The sequence below is a fragment of the Thalassophryne amazonica genome, chromosome 2, assembly GCF_902500255.1.
Source record: "Thalassophryne amazonica chromosome 2, fThaAma1.1, whole genome shotgun sequence".
Classification (NCBI taxonomy): Eukaryota; Metazoa; Chordata; class Actinopteri; order Batrachoidiformes; family Batrachoididae; genus Thalassophryne; species Thalassophryne amazonica.
The window spans coordinates 69,509,442-69,527,054 of NC_047104.1; the positions used below are offsets into that span (position 1 = coordinate 69,509,442).

The window sequence follows — 17,613 nt, forward strand, 5'->3', positions numbered from 1 at the left end:
TCAATTGTTTTATTCAGTCTGTTAGCTGTTGGGTCCATAAAATGTCACAATATGGTGAAAAATATCAGTCAGCAATCTGTGCCTCCAAATGTCTTGTTTTGGACGCAGCCCAGAAATATTCACTTTACTGCTAAATAGGAGGGAATAAAGAAGTACAATGAACTAGAAAATATTCACATTTCAGAAACTTAAAAAAAAAACTTCAATGGTTTAAAAAAAAGACTGAAAATGATCAAAATAGTTGTTAATTGTTGCAGTTCTAGTACATAAGAATCACTGTCCATCCATCTGTTCATGAAACCTGTAGTGCCTGTAAATGGTAATCACATCTCTGGGCATTTAGACATTTTAATTTCTTACGTCAAAAGGAGCCAGTTGAGGTGGTTCGGGCATCTTTTCCCGATGCCCCCTGGACGCCTTGCTGTAGAGGTGTTCCAGGCACGTCCCATCGGGAGGAGGCCCCGGGAAAGACCCAGGACGCGCTGGAGGGACTACATCTCGACTGAGATGTAGTCCCGGAGGAGCTGGGGGAGGTGTGTGTGGATCGGGAGGTCTGGGCGGCTTTGCTTGAGCTGCTGCCCCCCACGACCCGACTCCGGATAAAGCGGAAGAAAATGGATGGATGGATGGAATTTCTTTGAGATTTTTGTGGGGTTGGGGTGGATACTAGTGAGGAAAGCCACCTATGTCAACTCTGGATTTGCAAGATTCTCTGGATGTGATTGGAGAAACTGCAGGGGGCAGATTTGGTTTGTTGCATTACTGCAGCTTCATGGAGTAGCACAGAGAAGGCCTTTCATACAAGAAAACGTCAGATCCAGGTTTGCCTTCCATGTGCCTTCTAGCAAGTGTAGCTGAACTTTTAAGTAAATCCTTCTCTGCTCCACCATACAAAACCTGGACTATTCCCAGTTTTTCCAGTGGCATCCAGAGAAGAATTTAACTCCTTCAGAATTATAAAGTGTTCTGGTGGCTTCCTGAACTAGCTGTCATCTTGCACAGTTACCCCATTCTTGATAATTGCTTATGCCAGATAGATTTACCATACTGTTTGTATTTCTGTTTGTATTTTTAATGACTTGAAATCCAAGACCTCCCTGACTCATCTAAAGAAAACTAGTTGCAAAAGTGATGAATAACTTGTTATACTTTTTTATTCCATTTTGTTTAGTTGTAAAGGCACCATGTACAATAACAAACATGTTTCCATTTTATGCATTGTACCAGAGTTAGCTTAAAGCTAATTTACATCTGCAGTCCCTTGGCAGGTAACAATTCAAACATCACAAACATTAGCTCAAAGCTGCAGAGCTGTAGATCACCTACACAGACATATACACACAAACAGTCATATTTAACATGATGTTCTAAAATCAGTGGTTAAATAAATGGTAAATGGACTGCATTTATATAGCGCTTTTCCATCTGCATCAGATGCTCAAAGCGCTTTACAAATAATGCCTCACATTCACCCCGATGTCAGGGTGCTGCCATACAAGGCGCTCACTACACACCGGGATCAACTAGGGGATTAAAGACCTTGCCCAAGGGTCCTTAATGATTTTCAAGTCAGGCTGGGATTTGAACTGAGGATCTTCTGGTCTCAAGCCCAACGCTTAACTACTAGACCATCACCTCCCCCTGGTTACAGAATTGAGTGTCTTTCAGTACAATTTTGAGTTTGTTCTTGAAGCTTCCAATAGAATCAGAGTTCTTATTGCTGTCAGGGAGATCATTCCACTGAGTCGTGGCTTTCCCAGAGAAAGCTGACTGACCAAAGGCAATAAAACGGAAAGGCACAGAACAGTCTCTCATTGAAGCTATTCTGATAGATTTCATGGACTGCTCCGGACAGATATTAATAAATTGATGTAATGGCGAAAGAGCCAAGCCATTTGAAATCTTAAGCATAAGACACAAATTAGAAAACAGTTTAAAATTCTCAAAGCTAAGCAGTTTAAGCTTTTCTAGAATTCTACAGTGGTGATATTGCATAGATTTTTTTTTTATTATCTCCAGTTTTAAAGGTTTGTTTATACAGAGATTCCAGTGATTTAATGGTTGTTTCTCCAGCCTCTCCCCGACATGATACAGTATGACAAATGAGAAAGGATCATATCGTGCGTGAAGGTCTTAGTGGCATCCATTGAAAGGCAACCTTGAATATGTCAAAAATGTATCAAATTATATCTAATGTTGTTTGGCTTTTTTTTTTTCACATGTAACTTAAAATTAAGATTTGAATCGGTTATTACACCAAGATATTTAACTCCCTCACAATGTCATCATTGGCAAACTGGTTGGTTTTACAGAAGAACATACCTTTTATCTTCGTTAAGGCTGAGACATGACTAGTCAAGCCACTCTTATCTTTTCCATAGCAGCTGCTGGCTTCCTAGCTGCAACTTCAGCAGTTTTTGCATGTGTATATCAAACAGTATCACTGGCATCCATTTGCAGATCCATGCCATGACACACCTGTGGCAGATCATTGATATAGAGCAGGGGTGGGCATCGAGGGCCGGGACACTGTAGGTTTTCCATGCAACCATTCACCTCAGCAGGTGGGTTGCTGATGAGCTTCTCCTCTGAACATAAACACCTGGTTGTCAATGAAATCACCTGCTGAGACACCTGATCATTAATGAAATCACCTGCTGAGGTGACTGGTTGCACGGAAAACCTGCAGTGTCTCGGCCCTTTATGGCACATGATTGCCCACCCCTGATATAGAGACTAAATAGGAGGTGGCCTAAAATAGAACCTTGTGGCACACCCATTGTACACTTAATATTATCAGAAAATACATGAATAACTAACACATTGCATCCTATCAGATAAATAAGACATCCATTGCAGCAGCATTTCTGATGAAAAATTTGAAGTTTTGAGATTTGCTATTATGATTTACTGTGTCAAATGATTTTCTCAAAACTAAAAAATATGGCACTAACTACCCATCCTTTGCCTAGTTTAGATTTTATCTGCTCAGTCAGATGATACTAAAGAGTACTTGCACATCCCATCATTTTTGCTTTGATGTTTTGGTCTACTTTTTACCAAATTATAGAGATTTGTTTTCAGTTTGAGGCTAGGGTTATCTTGGTTATGTTAAGGCTGAGACATGACTGGTCAAGCCACTCTGATCTTTTCCATAGCATATATATATATATAGAGAGAGAGAAAACTGAATAACGTTTTTTCTTTCTCTTGAAATGATGGAAATAAAAGCCCAAGGGTGTGAATACTTTTTAGGCATTTTAAGTGCAGCTCCTTTTAAGCTGTTTGGTAGATTTCAATAAAACTTCTCTGAACTAGCACACCATGTGAAGATGTGCATGAAGGAAAATAGTTCTGGTCCATCATCTTCAAGTATAGACACTTGTGCATTTGTTGTTATTTTTTTTCATAAACTTATTTATCAGTTCCAAGTACAGCGGTGGATCAGTTTGTTTCTTCAAGTCTTTCATCACAGAAGATTTACTGCCACCAAGCAGCAGAACATGGGTGAGCTTCACAGTTCTGAATACTTGTTTGACTGTCTTCCAAACTTAAACTCTTTGCTAATGTGTCTGTGGCTACACTGTGATTGTTCCTTTCAGGACGGTGACGGTTTGGCCAGATATGTTGATTCTTCCATCATCCCTCACACAAAGTTCCAGCTCTCCACCTCGACTGGAGCACTGGTAAGCTGCACACGGGATAAAGAGCTGGTCAATTTGTGGTCAACAGCTACTGGCTTTACTAAAGTTTAATATTTTTAAAGGAAGGAAAATACTTCCTCTGGTTATGTTGGGTTAGTAATAGTGCAGCAGATAACTGAAACAATACTTCACATGGTGATACAAGCACCAAAACACAAATTCTCCTTAGACATTGCTCTTTTGAAAAAAATGACGGGCCACTTCAATTTTCAGTAGGCGGCCACGTAGGGGTCAATTAAAGAATTACACAGGGGTTAAAATATAAAAATGCTCCAATCATATTGAAAACTATACCACATTATTTGTCTGATCATAAAGATTCCAAAAAGGTATAGTTTGGACAATCTATGACTGAATGTTATGGAGTTATGGGGTAAAAACCTTAAGAATGGTGACAAAGGTCAATTTAAGTTTGTACAGGGGTCAAAGGTTAAAGTTGCTCCAATTTTAGTAAAAATGGTGCAAATTGTTGATTGAGCTACTTGGATTAATAAATTAAATAGTTTTGACTGTGTTGAATGTTTGGTCTTTGGTCTTTGGACATATGTTACCCCGTAACGTGATAACTAAGCATGATACCTGGTGCAAACTATTCATTTTTGAAACCCTATTAACTCAACCATTAATTTGCATCACCTTTGAACAAAATTGGAGCAACTCTAACTTTTGACCCCTGTACAAAAGTGAAACTGAACTTTGTCACCATTCTTGTTGTTATTACCCCATAACTCTATAGAATTCAGTCATAGATAGTCCAAACTATACCTTTTTGGAATCTTTACAATCAGACAAATAATGTGGTATAATTTTCAATATGACTGGAGCATTTTTATATTTTGACCCCTATGTAATTCTTCAATTGACCCCTACATGGCCGCCTATTGAAAATTCAAGTGGCCTGTCGGTTTTTTCCAAAAGAGCAATATCTAAGGTGTACTTTTGCCAAATTTGGTGCTTGTATCACCATTTGAAGGATTCCTCTAATTATTCTGTTATCTGCTGCACTATAATTGATGAGATGCTCAAATCCATCATTTTATTGTGGAAATGGTTGCAATAATTACCAAGCAATTTCTTCTTTCCTAGTTTTTTGGACCAGTAGCTGCCCAAGACTGTGTGAGCCGAACCTGGACAGACAAAACAAGAAATCCACAAATTGGCTGCAGAATTTTTAAAACAAATATGAAATTCACAGCAACTTTCCATAATTTTCAACATCTGAAGCAGTCTTTTCTGTACGTAGTGTGGTGTAGCTGTTTTAACAGGAACGCTTTAGCAGGTGTCATACCAGTTACAGGATCCTCAGGAATCCCGTTCCATGGAGAAAAATATCTGGAGTAAAAGTCGTATCCTGGCTGGCAGACTGGGGATCCTGTTGACAAACATTTAGTCAGAGGACACTTAATACAACAGAAAGTTTTCACTCTAGAACAAATAGCTCAGTGGATACAGAGCTAGCTGCAAATATCAAATCCTGCTCATGCTACTTGTTGATTGGACAGTACATGTAGGGCCAGTCACATTACCCTCCCTTTAGTGCAGCAGATAACAGAATATTTACAGAGGAATCCTTCAAATAGTGATCGAAGGACCAAATCCAACACAAATACTCCTTAGACATTATGCTTTTGAAAGTCTGTTTGGCCACTTGAATTTTGAATAGGCAGCCAGGTAGGGGTCAATTGAAGAATTATACAGGGATCAAAATTTAAAAATGCTGCAGTCATATTGAAAAATTATGTAAATCAAAAAAATATTTTGATTTACATTTGATTTATTTTGATTTTGATTTTTTTGATTCTGTAAATCAAAAAATTTTGATTTACAGAAAGCATTTGATACTATAGATCATACCTTGCTATTGGACAAATTACAGAAGTATGGTATCAGGGGATTGGCACATGACTGGATAGCGAGCTACTTAGACATTAGGTATCAGTGTGTCCACTTTGGTGGGACAAATTCTGAGTTTTAGAAGATTACTTGTGGGGTGCCCCAGGGTTCAGTCCTTGGGCCACTGTTGTTCCTTTTGTATATTAATGATATATGTTTGGTTTCTAAGTATGTAAGTTGTATTTTATTTGCGGACGATACGACTGTGTTTTGTAGTGGGGATCATTTGGGACAGCTCCTGGACAAGATGGAGAACGAATTACATAAATTTAAAAAATGGTTTGATTTAAATAAATTATCGCTCTATTTTGGTAAAACTAAGTGTATGATATTTGGGAATAAGTCCAGGAATTTAAGCAAAAAACTATTACTACATGATATTGAAATTGTAACAGATACAAAATTTCTTGGTGTTCATATTGATGATAGATTAAGCTGGAAAACACATATTAACTATGTTAAAACTAAAATGTCAAAAGCCATTGCAGTTCTGCACAAAGCCCAGGACTTCCTCACCCAACATGCATTGACCACTTTATATCATGCATTACTTGTTTCATATATGACATATTGTGTCGAGGTTTGGGGAAATACATACAGAACTAATACTAAAGCAGTTTTTCTGTTGCAAAAGAAAGCTATAAGAATTATTAGTAATAAACCATATTGAGAGCCAACAAATTCGTTATTTGCTTGTCTGCAAATTTTAAAATTCTGGGTCTTGGTTGATTATATTACAGTACAGATTATGTATAAAGTTAAAAATAAGCTTTTGCCTCTACATGTCCAGAATCTGTTTAAAATGAGAGACTCCAGCTACAGTTTGAGAGGAACATTATTATTTGAGAAATTGAAGATCCATACTACTGTTAAAAGTCGTGTTTCTGTCAGGGGTGTTAATATTTGGAATAATTGTCCTGATAATATTAAAATACTTGGTACGTTGGTTGGTTTTAAAAGGCTTTACAAAAACAATATATTTACCCGTTATAGGTTGAAGGATTAGGTTTACATTTTGTCACTGTTCACTCTTACTTGTTTGGTTGTGCTTTGAAATTTTGTGATTAAGTTAAATTGTTTATGCACTTTCTTCCTTTTCTTTTCTCTCTTTTCTTGTACAGCTATTATGACCATATGTGTAGGTGTGTATGTAAGTATATATATATATATATATATATATATATATACATTCCTTATATTTAATGGTATAAGGGAGGGTGCTTATAAGCTTTGCTTCTGCCTTCACCCTTTCCGCCACACGGGTTTTCGTACGTTGTTTCTTTTATGTTTTGTTATTGCCTTTGTTGTTGCTCAGCTCTGTGCTGGATAAATAAATAAATTCAATTCAAAATTCAGTTCAATTCAAAATTCTAATTCAATTAAAAAAAATACCACATTATTTGTTTGATCACAAAGATTCCAAAAAGGGGTATTTTGGACTATCTATAACTGAATGTTATGCGGTAAAAACAGCAAAAATGGTGAAAAAGTCAATTTCAGTTTGTACAGGGATCAAACATTAAATTTGCTGTAATTTTGATCAAACGTGGTGCACATTTTTGGTTGAGTTAATACGGTTTTTTAAAAGGAATAGTTTGGACCATGTGTCATGCTTAATTATCATGTTACAGGGTAACATATGTCACATTTCACATAATCCAATGGACGTCAACATTGTTTGACCTTTACTTTGGAGACCAAGCATTCAACACAGTCAAACTATTACATTTATTAATTCTATTAGCTGGCAAATTGGTCTGTTGCATAAGAGAGCATCTGGCAACCTTCGCCTCATTGAATGGAACATTCCACCGTTCACCTCATGAAATATTCATACCATTGAACTCATAAACAGTCATTATTTGTATATTGTATGCCTAATATAATTGTGATGATATATATTTCATTTTTTTTTACAAAATATTGATGGCTGCCAAATAACATGGAAAATCAGTTGCGGCTGTTTATCTAGATCTTTTTATCCGATCTGTCCATAAATGGTATATTTGTTTTATTTGCATTTTGTATTGTGACGTGCAGTCGTGAACTGAACTGCTACATTTTTCACTTCTGGATTGTGCTGCATTCACATCTGCTGTAAGCGGCAGATAGAAACCATATTTTCAATTGTTTTCAATAAGAGATTGATGGAAAAATTACGCCACCTCTGGCTGCCAACAAAAGATTAAAAAACAACTTTTGTTTCTTACTGCAGCAATGACAAAAGTGGGTGTTGTTTTATCTTTAATCAGTAGGAAAAATGGACAACAAGAGATGGATTATTTAAGTGCACAGAGTCACCTGGTTTTAATCAGGTAAACGTGAACAAGGTGTGTGATATTTCAGAAAATATTTGTGAAGCACTTTGATTCCATATCTGTGAAAGGTGCTATTAAAAGGTACTTACTTAAAAAGTCAACTTTTTAAACTCCCATCAGAGCCAGAGCTAACAGTTTAATGTTGCGCTAAAACTGTTGTATCTTTCAATTAATTATTTTCCCTGTCATTAGCATTGATAAATGACGTACCTGACGTCACCACCTGCACTCTGCCGCTACAGATGACAGGAACTCTGCCGCTACAGATGACAGGAACTCTGCTATAACGACCACTGTGACTGTTAGTGCAGTGTTAGTTTTTCAGTTAACTTTGAAAACCAATAGCGGACCAGTTAGCTTCCAGTAAATTTAGTTCTGATAGCTTTAATGGTTAAAAATGCTGTAAACCCCTAAAATCCTTACTTTATTATTGTTGTAGCTTATATCCACTAATTCATTTCAAGTGAAATTAAGATGATCCTTTATTAGTCCCACAACAGGGAAATTTATGATGCTACAGAAGAAAAGGGACAGTCGCAGAACAACTGTGCAAAGTATGTACACATAAAGTAAAAGAAAATAAATACCAAAAAAAAACACACATGAAGGCAACAGGAATCACCTCGAGGACACGGAGGAGCAGGAGGTCAAGTCAGAGTAAATGCCTTAATTAGGTTATTAAAATCATTTCCATGTGTATTTTATTTCTTAATATTTCTTAATCATTTAGCACTTTTTGTACTGTGAATAAAATGTATGTTGAATGGAAACCTCTTAATCACTGTCAGATCTTGGCATGCTAAAACTCTTTTGGAATCTATATGTTGATACTACAACATTAAAATTTCACCTCTTTAGGTCTGTTTTTCAGGATTTTAGAGCTCCCCCCAAAAACAAACTGAACAACAACCTAAATTTGTATCATAAAAGTTGGTGGTTATTGGCATCTTCAGCTAAATGTTTTAGTTGTTCATCTGTATAACGTTTTCATAGTTAAATTTTGAGTAAGTTTAGTTGTTGAAGCTAACTTTTTGGTTAATTCTGTCCACCACTGGTGACGTACATCAGAATAATATTCCTAATATTATAACACCATGATGTTGTTTGGCAGATAGCTTGTAAGCAATGAAGAATCTCAGGTGGGTTAACAAGGTATTTTTAACAAGGTGTTTTCAGGGGGATAAAAAGTAGTTCAACTAGCTAAAATGTCCAGTTTTCCTAAACCCTTTCATCAGTAATAATTAGCAACACTGCTAGAGGCTTATGCACTTGTGATGGCTTTGTTGTCTTTGTAACTATGTTTGTATGTATGCTAGCAAGATACCTTAGGAACTCCACCAAATACAAAACTTGACATAATTAGGCTGCTGGATGGGAAGAGGTGATTTGATTTTGTTTAGGATAGCTAAAAAAATCAGACAGAGGTCAAATTTCCAGCCCCATGTAAGGAATATAAAAATTCTGTGTAATTGAGTTAAAATGTTTTGTTTGTGAACTTGACTGCCCATACAGTATTTTTTTTCTGCACGACTAGATAGTTTGAAATGTGGGTATGGCTTGACTTTGTTCTCTGAATTATTCTTAATGCTCTTTTTTGAAGGATGAATAATGTAGTAGTAGTTTTATAGTTATTGCCCCATACTTCAGCACAGTAAGTCAAATAAGGTGCAATCAATGTGCAGTACTGAGTATGTAGTGATTTACCATCAAGAATATGCTTTGCCCTATTTAATATTGCAATACTTTTTGATACTTTCTTTTGAATATGTTGAATATGAGCTTTCCTGTTGACTCTATCATCGATGATCACACCTAACAATTTGTTCTCTTTGACACATACTATGTTTACCCCCTGTATGTTTAACTGTATTTGTTCATCTTTTTTATGGTTTCCAAATAACATTATTTTGGTTTTAGACTAATTTAATGACAATTTGTTCATATCGAACCATCTCTTCAACTTTATCATTTCAGATCCCAAATCAACTAATAATTGTTGCAAATTATCTCCTGAACAAAATATGTTTGTGTCATCTGCAAAGAGAACTGCTTTAAACACATCCGAGACTTGCATAAATCATTGATATACAATATAAATCATTTTGGTGCCAACATAGAACCCTGAGGAACCCTACAAACGATGTCCAGATACGAAGAACAGCAGTCCCCAAGTTTAACAAACTGTTTCCGGTTTTGTAAATAGCCTTTAATCCAATTCAAAGCCACTCCTCTGATCCCATAAAGCTCCAACTTTTGAAATAATACGTTGTGATTGAGTGTGTCAAAAGCCTTTTTTAAGTAACAAATAATTCTAACACTATTTTCCTTTGGTCCACATGTTTATTAATCTCTTCTATTGCACCAAACAAAGCCAGTGCTGTGGACCTTTTTGCTCGAAACCTATATTGACCATTATTAAGCAAGTTGTGTCGTTCATTAAATTTATCCAATCTATTATTGTAAAGTTTTTCCCAATATCTTTGAAAATTGTGACAATAAAGACACAGGCCTACAGTTAGTAAAAAGATGCTTGTCACCAGATTTGAATAAAGGTATCACTTTTGCTATTTTCATACCATTTGGGACAATTTCAGTTGGAAATGATTTATTAAATATATATGTTAATGGTTTAGCAATTTCTGTAATTATTTGCTTTACTAAGGACATATGTACATCATTATGATCAGCTGACTGCTTTTACATGTACTGACTACCTTAATAATTTCCCTCTCATCATCTGGGCCAAGAAACATTGTATATGGATTTGTGTCAATTAATTTATGATTTTCCCATGGGCTATGTGGAATGTTAGCTGCCAAATTTCAATTTCAATTTATTTTCATTTATATAGTGCCAAATCACAACAGAGTTGCCTCAAAGCGCTTCACACAGGTAAGGTCTAACCTTACCAACCCCTAGAGCAACAGTGGTAAGGAAAAACTCCCTCTGAGGAAGAAACCTCAAGCAGACCAGACTCAAAGGGGTGACTCTCTGCTTGGGCCATGCTACAAAAATAAATTACAGAACAATTCACAGATGAATATACAAGAAATGCTATTGGCGCACAGGACAGGAGGATCGCCAACACGAATACAACTCCCATCTCTGGATGGAGCTGCACCTTAAACAGAGAGAAAAAACAGAATCAGGCATCAGAAAGACAAAAAATACTGTATAATTTGCCAGCATTAGAAATACTAAGGTGATCGCCGGCCACTAGCCCTAAACTTCACTAAAAGACCCAAAATTTAGGTAAAGTTGAGGCCGCAGCCCGCTCCAATTACTAATAAATTAATTAAAAGAGTAAAGTCTGGACTTGAAAGTCTCCACAGAATCTGACTGTTTTATTGATGCAGGGAGATCATTCCACAGAACAGGGGCATGATAAGAGAAAGCTCTGTGACCCGCAGACTTCTTATTCACCTTAGGGACACAAAGTAGTCCTGCACCCTGAGAACGTAAAGCCCGGGCCGGTACAGGTTTAATTAGGTAAGCTAGGTAGGGAGGTGCGAGTCCATGAATAATTTTATAGGTTAGTAGCAGAACCTTAAAATCTGATCTCACTGGGACAGGAAGCCAGTGAAGGGATGCCAAAATGGGTGTAATGTGGTCGAACTTTCTGCTTCGTGTCAAAAGTCTGGCTGCAGCATTGTGAACCAATTGGAGACCCCTAATGCTAGACTGCGGTAAACCAGAAAATAGAACATTGCAGACAGGATGGGACAAATCTTCGCTATATTTCGCAGGTGGAAGAAAGCAGTCCTAGTAATGTTTCTAATATGGAGGCCAAAGGACAACGAAGGATCAAAGATTACCCCAAGGTTCCTCACTTTGTCGGTGTGATGTATGACACACGATCCAAGGCTGAGCGTTAACTGGTCAAATTGATGTCGATGTCTCACTGGACCAAGAACCATCATTTCAGTCTTATCAGAGTTTAAATGTAGGAAGTTTCTAGACATCCAACTTCTCACTGCTGCAAGGCAATCTTCTAAGGATTTTATGTGAACGAGATTACCAGCAGTTATCGGCATGTATAACTGAGTATCATCTGCATAGCAGTGAAAGGTAATCCCAGAACGCCGCAATATGTGCCCAAGGGGTGCTATATAAAGGGAGAAAAGCAGGGGGCCTAAGACAGACCCCTGTGGAACCCCAAATTTCATGTCACTAAGGTTAGAGGTAGTGTTACTGTACAAAACACAGAACGACTTGTCAAGTATGACATCAGCCATGCAAGGGCACTCCCAGTAATCCCAAAATGATTTTCCAGCCTATCAAGTAGAATATGATGAGCCACTGTATCAAATGCAGCACTGAGATCTAACAGCAACAGAACTGTAGTGGTGTCTGAATCCATTGTAAGCAGAAGATCATTCATCACTTTAGTTAGAGCCGTCTCTGTGGAATGATATTTTCTAAAAGCAGACTGCAGTGGCTCAAAGAGATTATTCTCAGTAAGCTAGTCTACGACCTGCCACGACACCACTTTTTCCAGAATTTTAAAGAAAAATGATAGATTTGATATCGCCGATAGTTTGTCAATACACTAGGGTCAAGATTAGGTTTCTTAAGTAATGGTTTAATCACTGTAGATGTGAAACATTTAGGAACAGATGCAGAAGTTAAAGAAAGATTAATAATTTCCAGCACAGTCGGCCCAAGAGTGGGCCACAGGTCCTTAAACAGTTTTGTTGGTATAAGATCAAATAAACAGGTTGTGCTCTTTGTTGACATTATAGGTTTGGCAGCATGCCTAGTGAGATACTATCAAATTCTGTAAATCTAGGTAATACCTCAGTAGTGGCGCCCACCTCAATAGCAGGGTGTAGTGGCTGGGTTAAGGCATGCCGGGATATGTTTAACCTGATGTCTTCTATTTTCTTCCCAAAGTAATCCAGGAAATCTTGTGCTGTTAAAGGAGAGCGAACTACAGGTGGTTGTCCATGCATAAGTGTTGCCACCGTGTCGAACAAGAACTTTGAGTTATGCTTGTTTTTGTTGATCAAATCAGAGAAGTAAGTCCGCTTTGTAGCCAATAATGCATGCTTATAGTCTAAGATAGCATCACACCACGCAAGGTGAAATACTTCTAATTTTGAACAACGCCATTTCCATTCTAGACCTCCTGCTTTATGCTTGAGGTCACGCAGATAATCATTGAACCAAGGTGACTGTGATTTGGGGGAGCGTGGTTTTAACACAGGTGGTGCAATCATGTAGAGTGTAGTTTTGAGCACTGAGTTTAAACTATCCACAAGTCTGTCTACTGACTGGGTATTTGTCAAATGTGAAGCTAAGACATCAGGCAGTCTAGCTTCGAGTTCAGTCTTAGTTGAGGAGTTGATGCATCGCCGTAATGATATATAAGGTTGTTGTTCCACTAAACATGGCAGCGAAACTGTAAACTTAAGTGAGTGATCAGACACCACTGATGTAAGAGGCATGATGTCAGTATTCGTGACAGCAATACCACGTGCGAGAACCAGATCCAGGGTATTTCCACTAATGTGCGTCGAATCCCGAATGCATTGCCGAAATCCTAATTCATCCAAAATTTCCATAAATGATTTGCAGAGGGGATCAGAAGGCTTATTTATATGAATGTTAAAGTCACCAATGATCAGAATGTTATCTACACTAGTTGACAAGTTAGAGATGAACGCACCAAATTCATCTAAGAATTCAGAATATGGGCCAGGAGGCCTATATACAGTGACAAAGTAATGCGACTGATTTTTATTCTTCTGACCTTGGCAATGTGTAATATCCTGAGCAGAGCGGAGAATCAGATGCTCGATCGAGTGATATTTGTAACCCCCAACAGCTAATAAGCTAAACCTAGATTTATAAATAAGAGCAACACCCCCGCCTTGCTTCGCATCACGAGGGACATGACTAAATGTATATGCTGGTGGGCAGGCCTCATTTAAGGGGAGGACAGCTGTAGGTTTAAGCCAGGTTTCACATAGCCCAATCATATCTAAATGATGATCAATAATTAGATCATTGATCAACAATGATTTTGAGGACAGTGATCTTATGTTAATGAGACCCAGTCTAAGGACCTCAGTGGGGTTGACAGTTGAACTGTTTGGGTTTAGGGGAGGTTCCAGAGTAGCATATATAAGATGCCTAGAAGTAGGTTTAGATGTTTAGGTTTAAGACATTCCATGCGCGTTGTAGGTAGCAAAATCTTTGCTATTGCTGGAACAACCACTGGGCCATCCTCAATTTCAGCATCATCCAATATAGTAATGGGTATTAAGTTTGGAAAGCATATCCCTCTATGATTTTTATGGACACGACTACCGAAGCAGGCCACAGTCTCAACTTGTTGAAAGTCCCTCCCTGGCAAATAAACTGCACTATCACCATAGTGGATTTTCTGCACTAAATTCCCCGCTAAACTAATAGATTCCACACCCACATTTGTCATAATCCTTGCAGGGTCTAATCACCTGCTCTGTGGCCTGCTGTAGATTCCTAATGTTACCCTCCCTGTAGAGCTCTATCTATGTTTGCAGACAAGATGGCGGTGCCTTCCCCAGTAGAGTGGAGGCCGTCTGGCATCAGCAAGCCACGGCGGCCCCAGCACGAAGGCCAGTTATCAAAAATCTGGCCCAACATTAGCAAAAAAATTATTGAACCTGTTCACAACTTGGTTCATGTTGTATTCATCCTTGTTTTTATAAGTAAAGTATTTTGGGTAGTTCTTTGCCTTTGGTTTATTTGCTATAATACTATTCAGTATGTTCCATGTTTCCTTTATGTTGTATTTATTATCGTTTAGTACTTTTGCAAAGTATGATTTTTTTTCAGTTCTGCATAATGGTTGTTAATTTATTTTTATAGTCCTTATATTTAATCTCAGTCTCTCTTGATTTGTTTCTAATAAACTCTCTATATATCATATTTTTCTTCTTGCAAACCTTTTGCAGCCCTTTTGTTATCCATGGACACTCCTTGTATTTATTATTTACACTGTACTGTATAATTGGACAGTTTTTGTTGTATATATCAAGGAATATATTTTCAAATTTGGCATACGTATGCTAAATTAGCATCATGCTCTGCATAAATAGAATTCCAATCCTGCAGATGTAAATCATTTTTAAGGCAGTAATAGCTTCTTCAGTTTACAGTAGTGTATGATATTGTATTTTCTCATCACATTTCTTATTTAATTTTAGATCAGTTACTATAAAAATTGGTAGGTGGTCACCAATATCATTGATCAATAATCCACTTGATGTTTTGGTATCAATATCATTAGTAAATATATTATCAATGAGAGTAGCTGACTGAGAAGTTATTCTTGAAGGCCTAGCAATTTTTGGATACAAATTTAAGCGGTACATGGTATTAATGAAATCCTCTGTCACTTTATGTTGATATGGATTTAAGAGATCAATATTTATATCACCATAGACAAATACACACTTATTACCCAATTGTGAAAAATGCTTCTCTATCCAATTTTGAAATTCTTCAATTTTAGAGCCTGGAGTTCTGTATATGCAACTAATAATTCTATTTTTACCTTTTTCCATACCTATTTCAATTGTAATACGTTCCAAAAAATTATCCACGGCCACTAAACAGAAGCCCCGTGTACACCGCCAACCCGTTCACATCTCTAACTGTTTTTCCCCACTCGACGACATACCCGCCGAGGATCAAACTCTGGTTATTGGCGACTCTGTTTTGAGAAATGTGAAGTTAGCGACACCAGCAACCATAGTCAGTTGTCTTCCGGGGGCCAGAGCAGGCGACATTGAAGGAAATTTGAAACTGCTGGCTAAGGCTAAGCGTAAATTTGGTAAGATTGTAATTCACGTCGGCAGTAATGACACCCGGTTACGCCAATCGGAGGTCACTAAAATTAACATTAAATCGGTGTGTAACTTTGCAAAAAACAATGTCGGACTCTGTAGTTTTCTCTGGGCCCCTCCCCAATCGGACCGGGAGTGACATGTTTAGCCGCATGTCCTCCTTGAATTGCTGGCTGTCTGAGTGGTGTCCAAAAATGAGGTGGGCTTCATAGATAATTGGCAAAGCTTCTGGGGAAAACCTGGTCTTGTTAGGAGAGACGGCATCCATCCCACTTTGGATGGAGCAGCTCTCATTTCTAGAAATCTGGCCAATTTTCTTAAATCCTCCAAACCGTGACTATCCAGGGTTGGGACCAGGAAGCAGAGTTGTAGTCTTACACACCTCTCTGCAGCTTCTCTCCCCCTGCCATCCCCTCATTACCCCATCCCCGTAGAGACGGTGCCTGCTCCCAGACTACCAATAACCAGCAAAAATCTATTTAAGCATAAAAATTCAAAAAGAAAAAATAATATAGCACCTTCAACTGCACCACAGACTAAAACAGTTAAATGTGGTCTATTAAACATTAGGTCTCTCTCTTCTAAGTCCCTGTTGGTAAATGATATAATAATTGATCAACATATTGATTTATTCTGCCTAACAGAAACCTGGTTACAGCAGGATGAATATGTTAGTTTAAATGAGTTAACACCCCCGAGTCACACTAACTGTCAGAATGCTCGTAGCACGGGCCGGGGCGGAGGATTAGCAGCAATCTTCCATTCCAGCTTATTAATTAATCAAAAACCCAGACAGAGCTTTAATTCATTTGAAAGCTTGTCTCTTAGTCTTGTCCATCCAAATTGGAAGTCCCAAAAAACAGTTTTATTTGTTATTATCTATCATCCACCTGGTCATTACTGTGAGTTTCTCTGTGAATTTTCAGACCTTTTGTCTGACTTAGTGCTTAGCTCAGATAAGATAATTATAGTGGGCGATTTTAACATCCACACAGATGCTGAGAATGACAGCCTCAACACTGCATTTAATCTATTATTAGACTCTATTGGCTTTGCTCAAAAAGTAAATGAGTCCACCCACCACTTTAATCATATCTTAGATCTTGTTCTGACTTCTGGTATGGAAATAGAAGACTTAACAGTATTCCCTGAAAACTCCCTTCTGTCTGATCATTTCTTAATAGCATTTACATTTACTCTGATGGACTACCCAGCAGTGGGGAATAAGTTTCATTACACTAGAAGTCTTTCAGAAAGCGCTGTAACTAGGTTTAAGGATATGATTCCTTCTTTATGTTCTCTAATGCCATATACCAACACAGTGCAGAGTAGCTACCTAAACTCTGTAAGGGAGATAGAGTATCTCGTCAATAGTTTTACATCCTCATTGAAGACAACTTTGGATGCTGTAGCTCCTCTGAAAAAGAGAGCTTTAAATCAGAAGTGTCTGACTCTGTGGTATAACTCACAAACTCGTAGCTTAAAGCAGATAACCCGTAAGTTGGAGAGGAAATGGCGTCTCACTAATTTAGAAGATCTTCACTTAGCCTGGAAAAAGAGTCTGTTGCTCTATAAAAAAGCCCTCCGTAAAGCTAGGACATCTTTCTACTCATCACTAATTGAAGAAAATAAGAACAACCCCAGGTTTCTTTTCAGCACTGTAGCCAGGCTGACAAAGAGTCAGAGCTCTATTGAGCTGAGTATTCCATTAACTTTAACTAGTAATGACTTCATGACTTTCTTTGCTAACAAAATTTTAACTATTAGAGAAAAAATTACTCATAACCATCCCAAAGACGTATCGTTATCTTTGGCTGCTTTCAGTGATGCCGGTATTTGGTTAGACTCTTTCTCTCCGATTGT

At 37.7% G+C, this 17,613-nt stretch overlaps 1 protein-coding gene across 1 annotated transcript in view; it reads right to left on the reverse strand.

Annotated features, from left to right (window-relative positions):
- Positions 1-3,297: 3,297 nt before the first annotated feature.
- The window catches only part of LOC117525526 (phenazine biosynthesis-like domain-containing protein 1), a 28,152-nt gene continuing 13,836 nt past the window's right edge, over positions 3,298-17,613 (reverse strand). The window contains exons 8-10 of the mRNA XM_034187392.1: positions 4,993-5,076; positions 4,769-4,831; positions 3,298-3,691 (exon numbers count right to left, since the gene is read on the reverse strand). Of these exons, the coding sequence (XP_034043283.1) occupies positions 3,579-3,691; positions 4,769-4,831; positions 4,993-5,076 (260 nt within the window). The 3' untranslated portion in view covers positions 3,298-3,578. The remainder of the gene's footprint in view (positions 3,692-4,768; positions 4,832-4,992; positions 5,077-17,613) is intronic.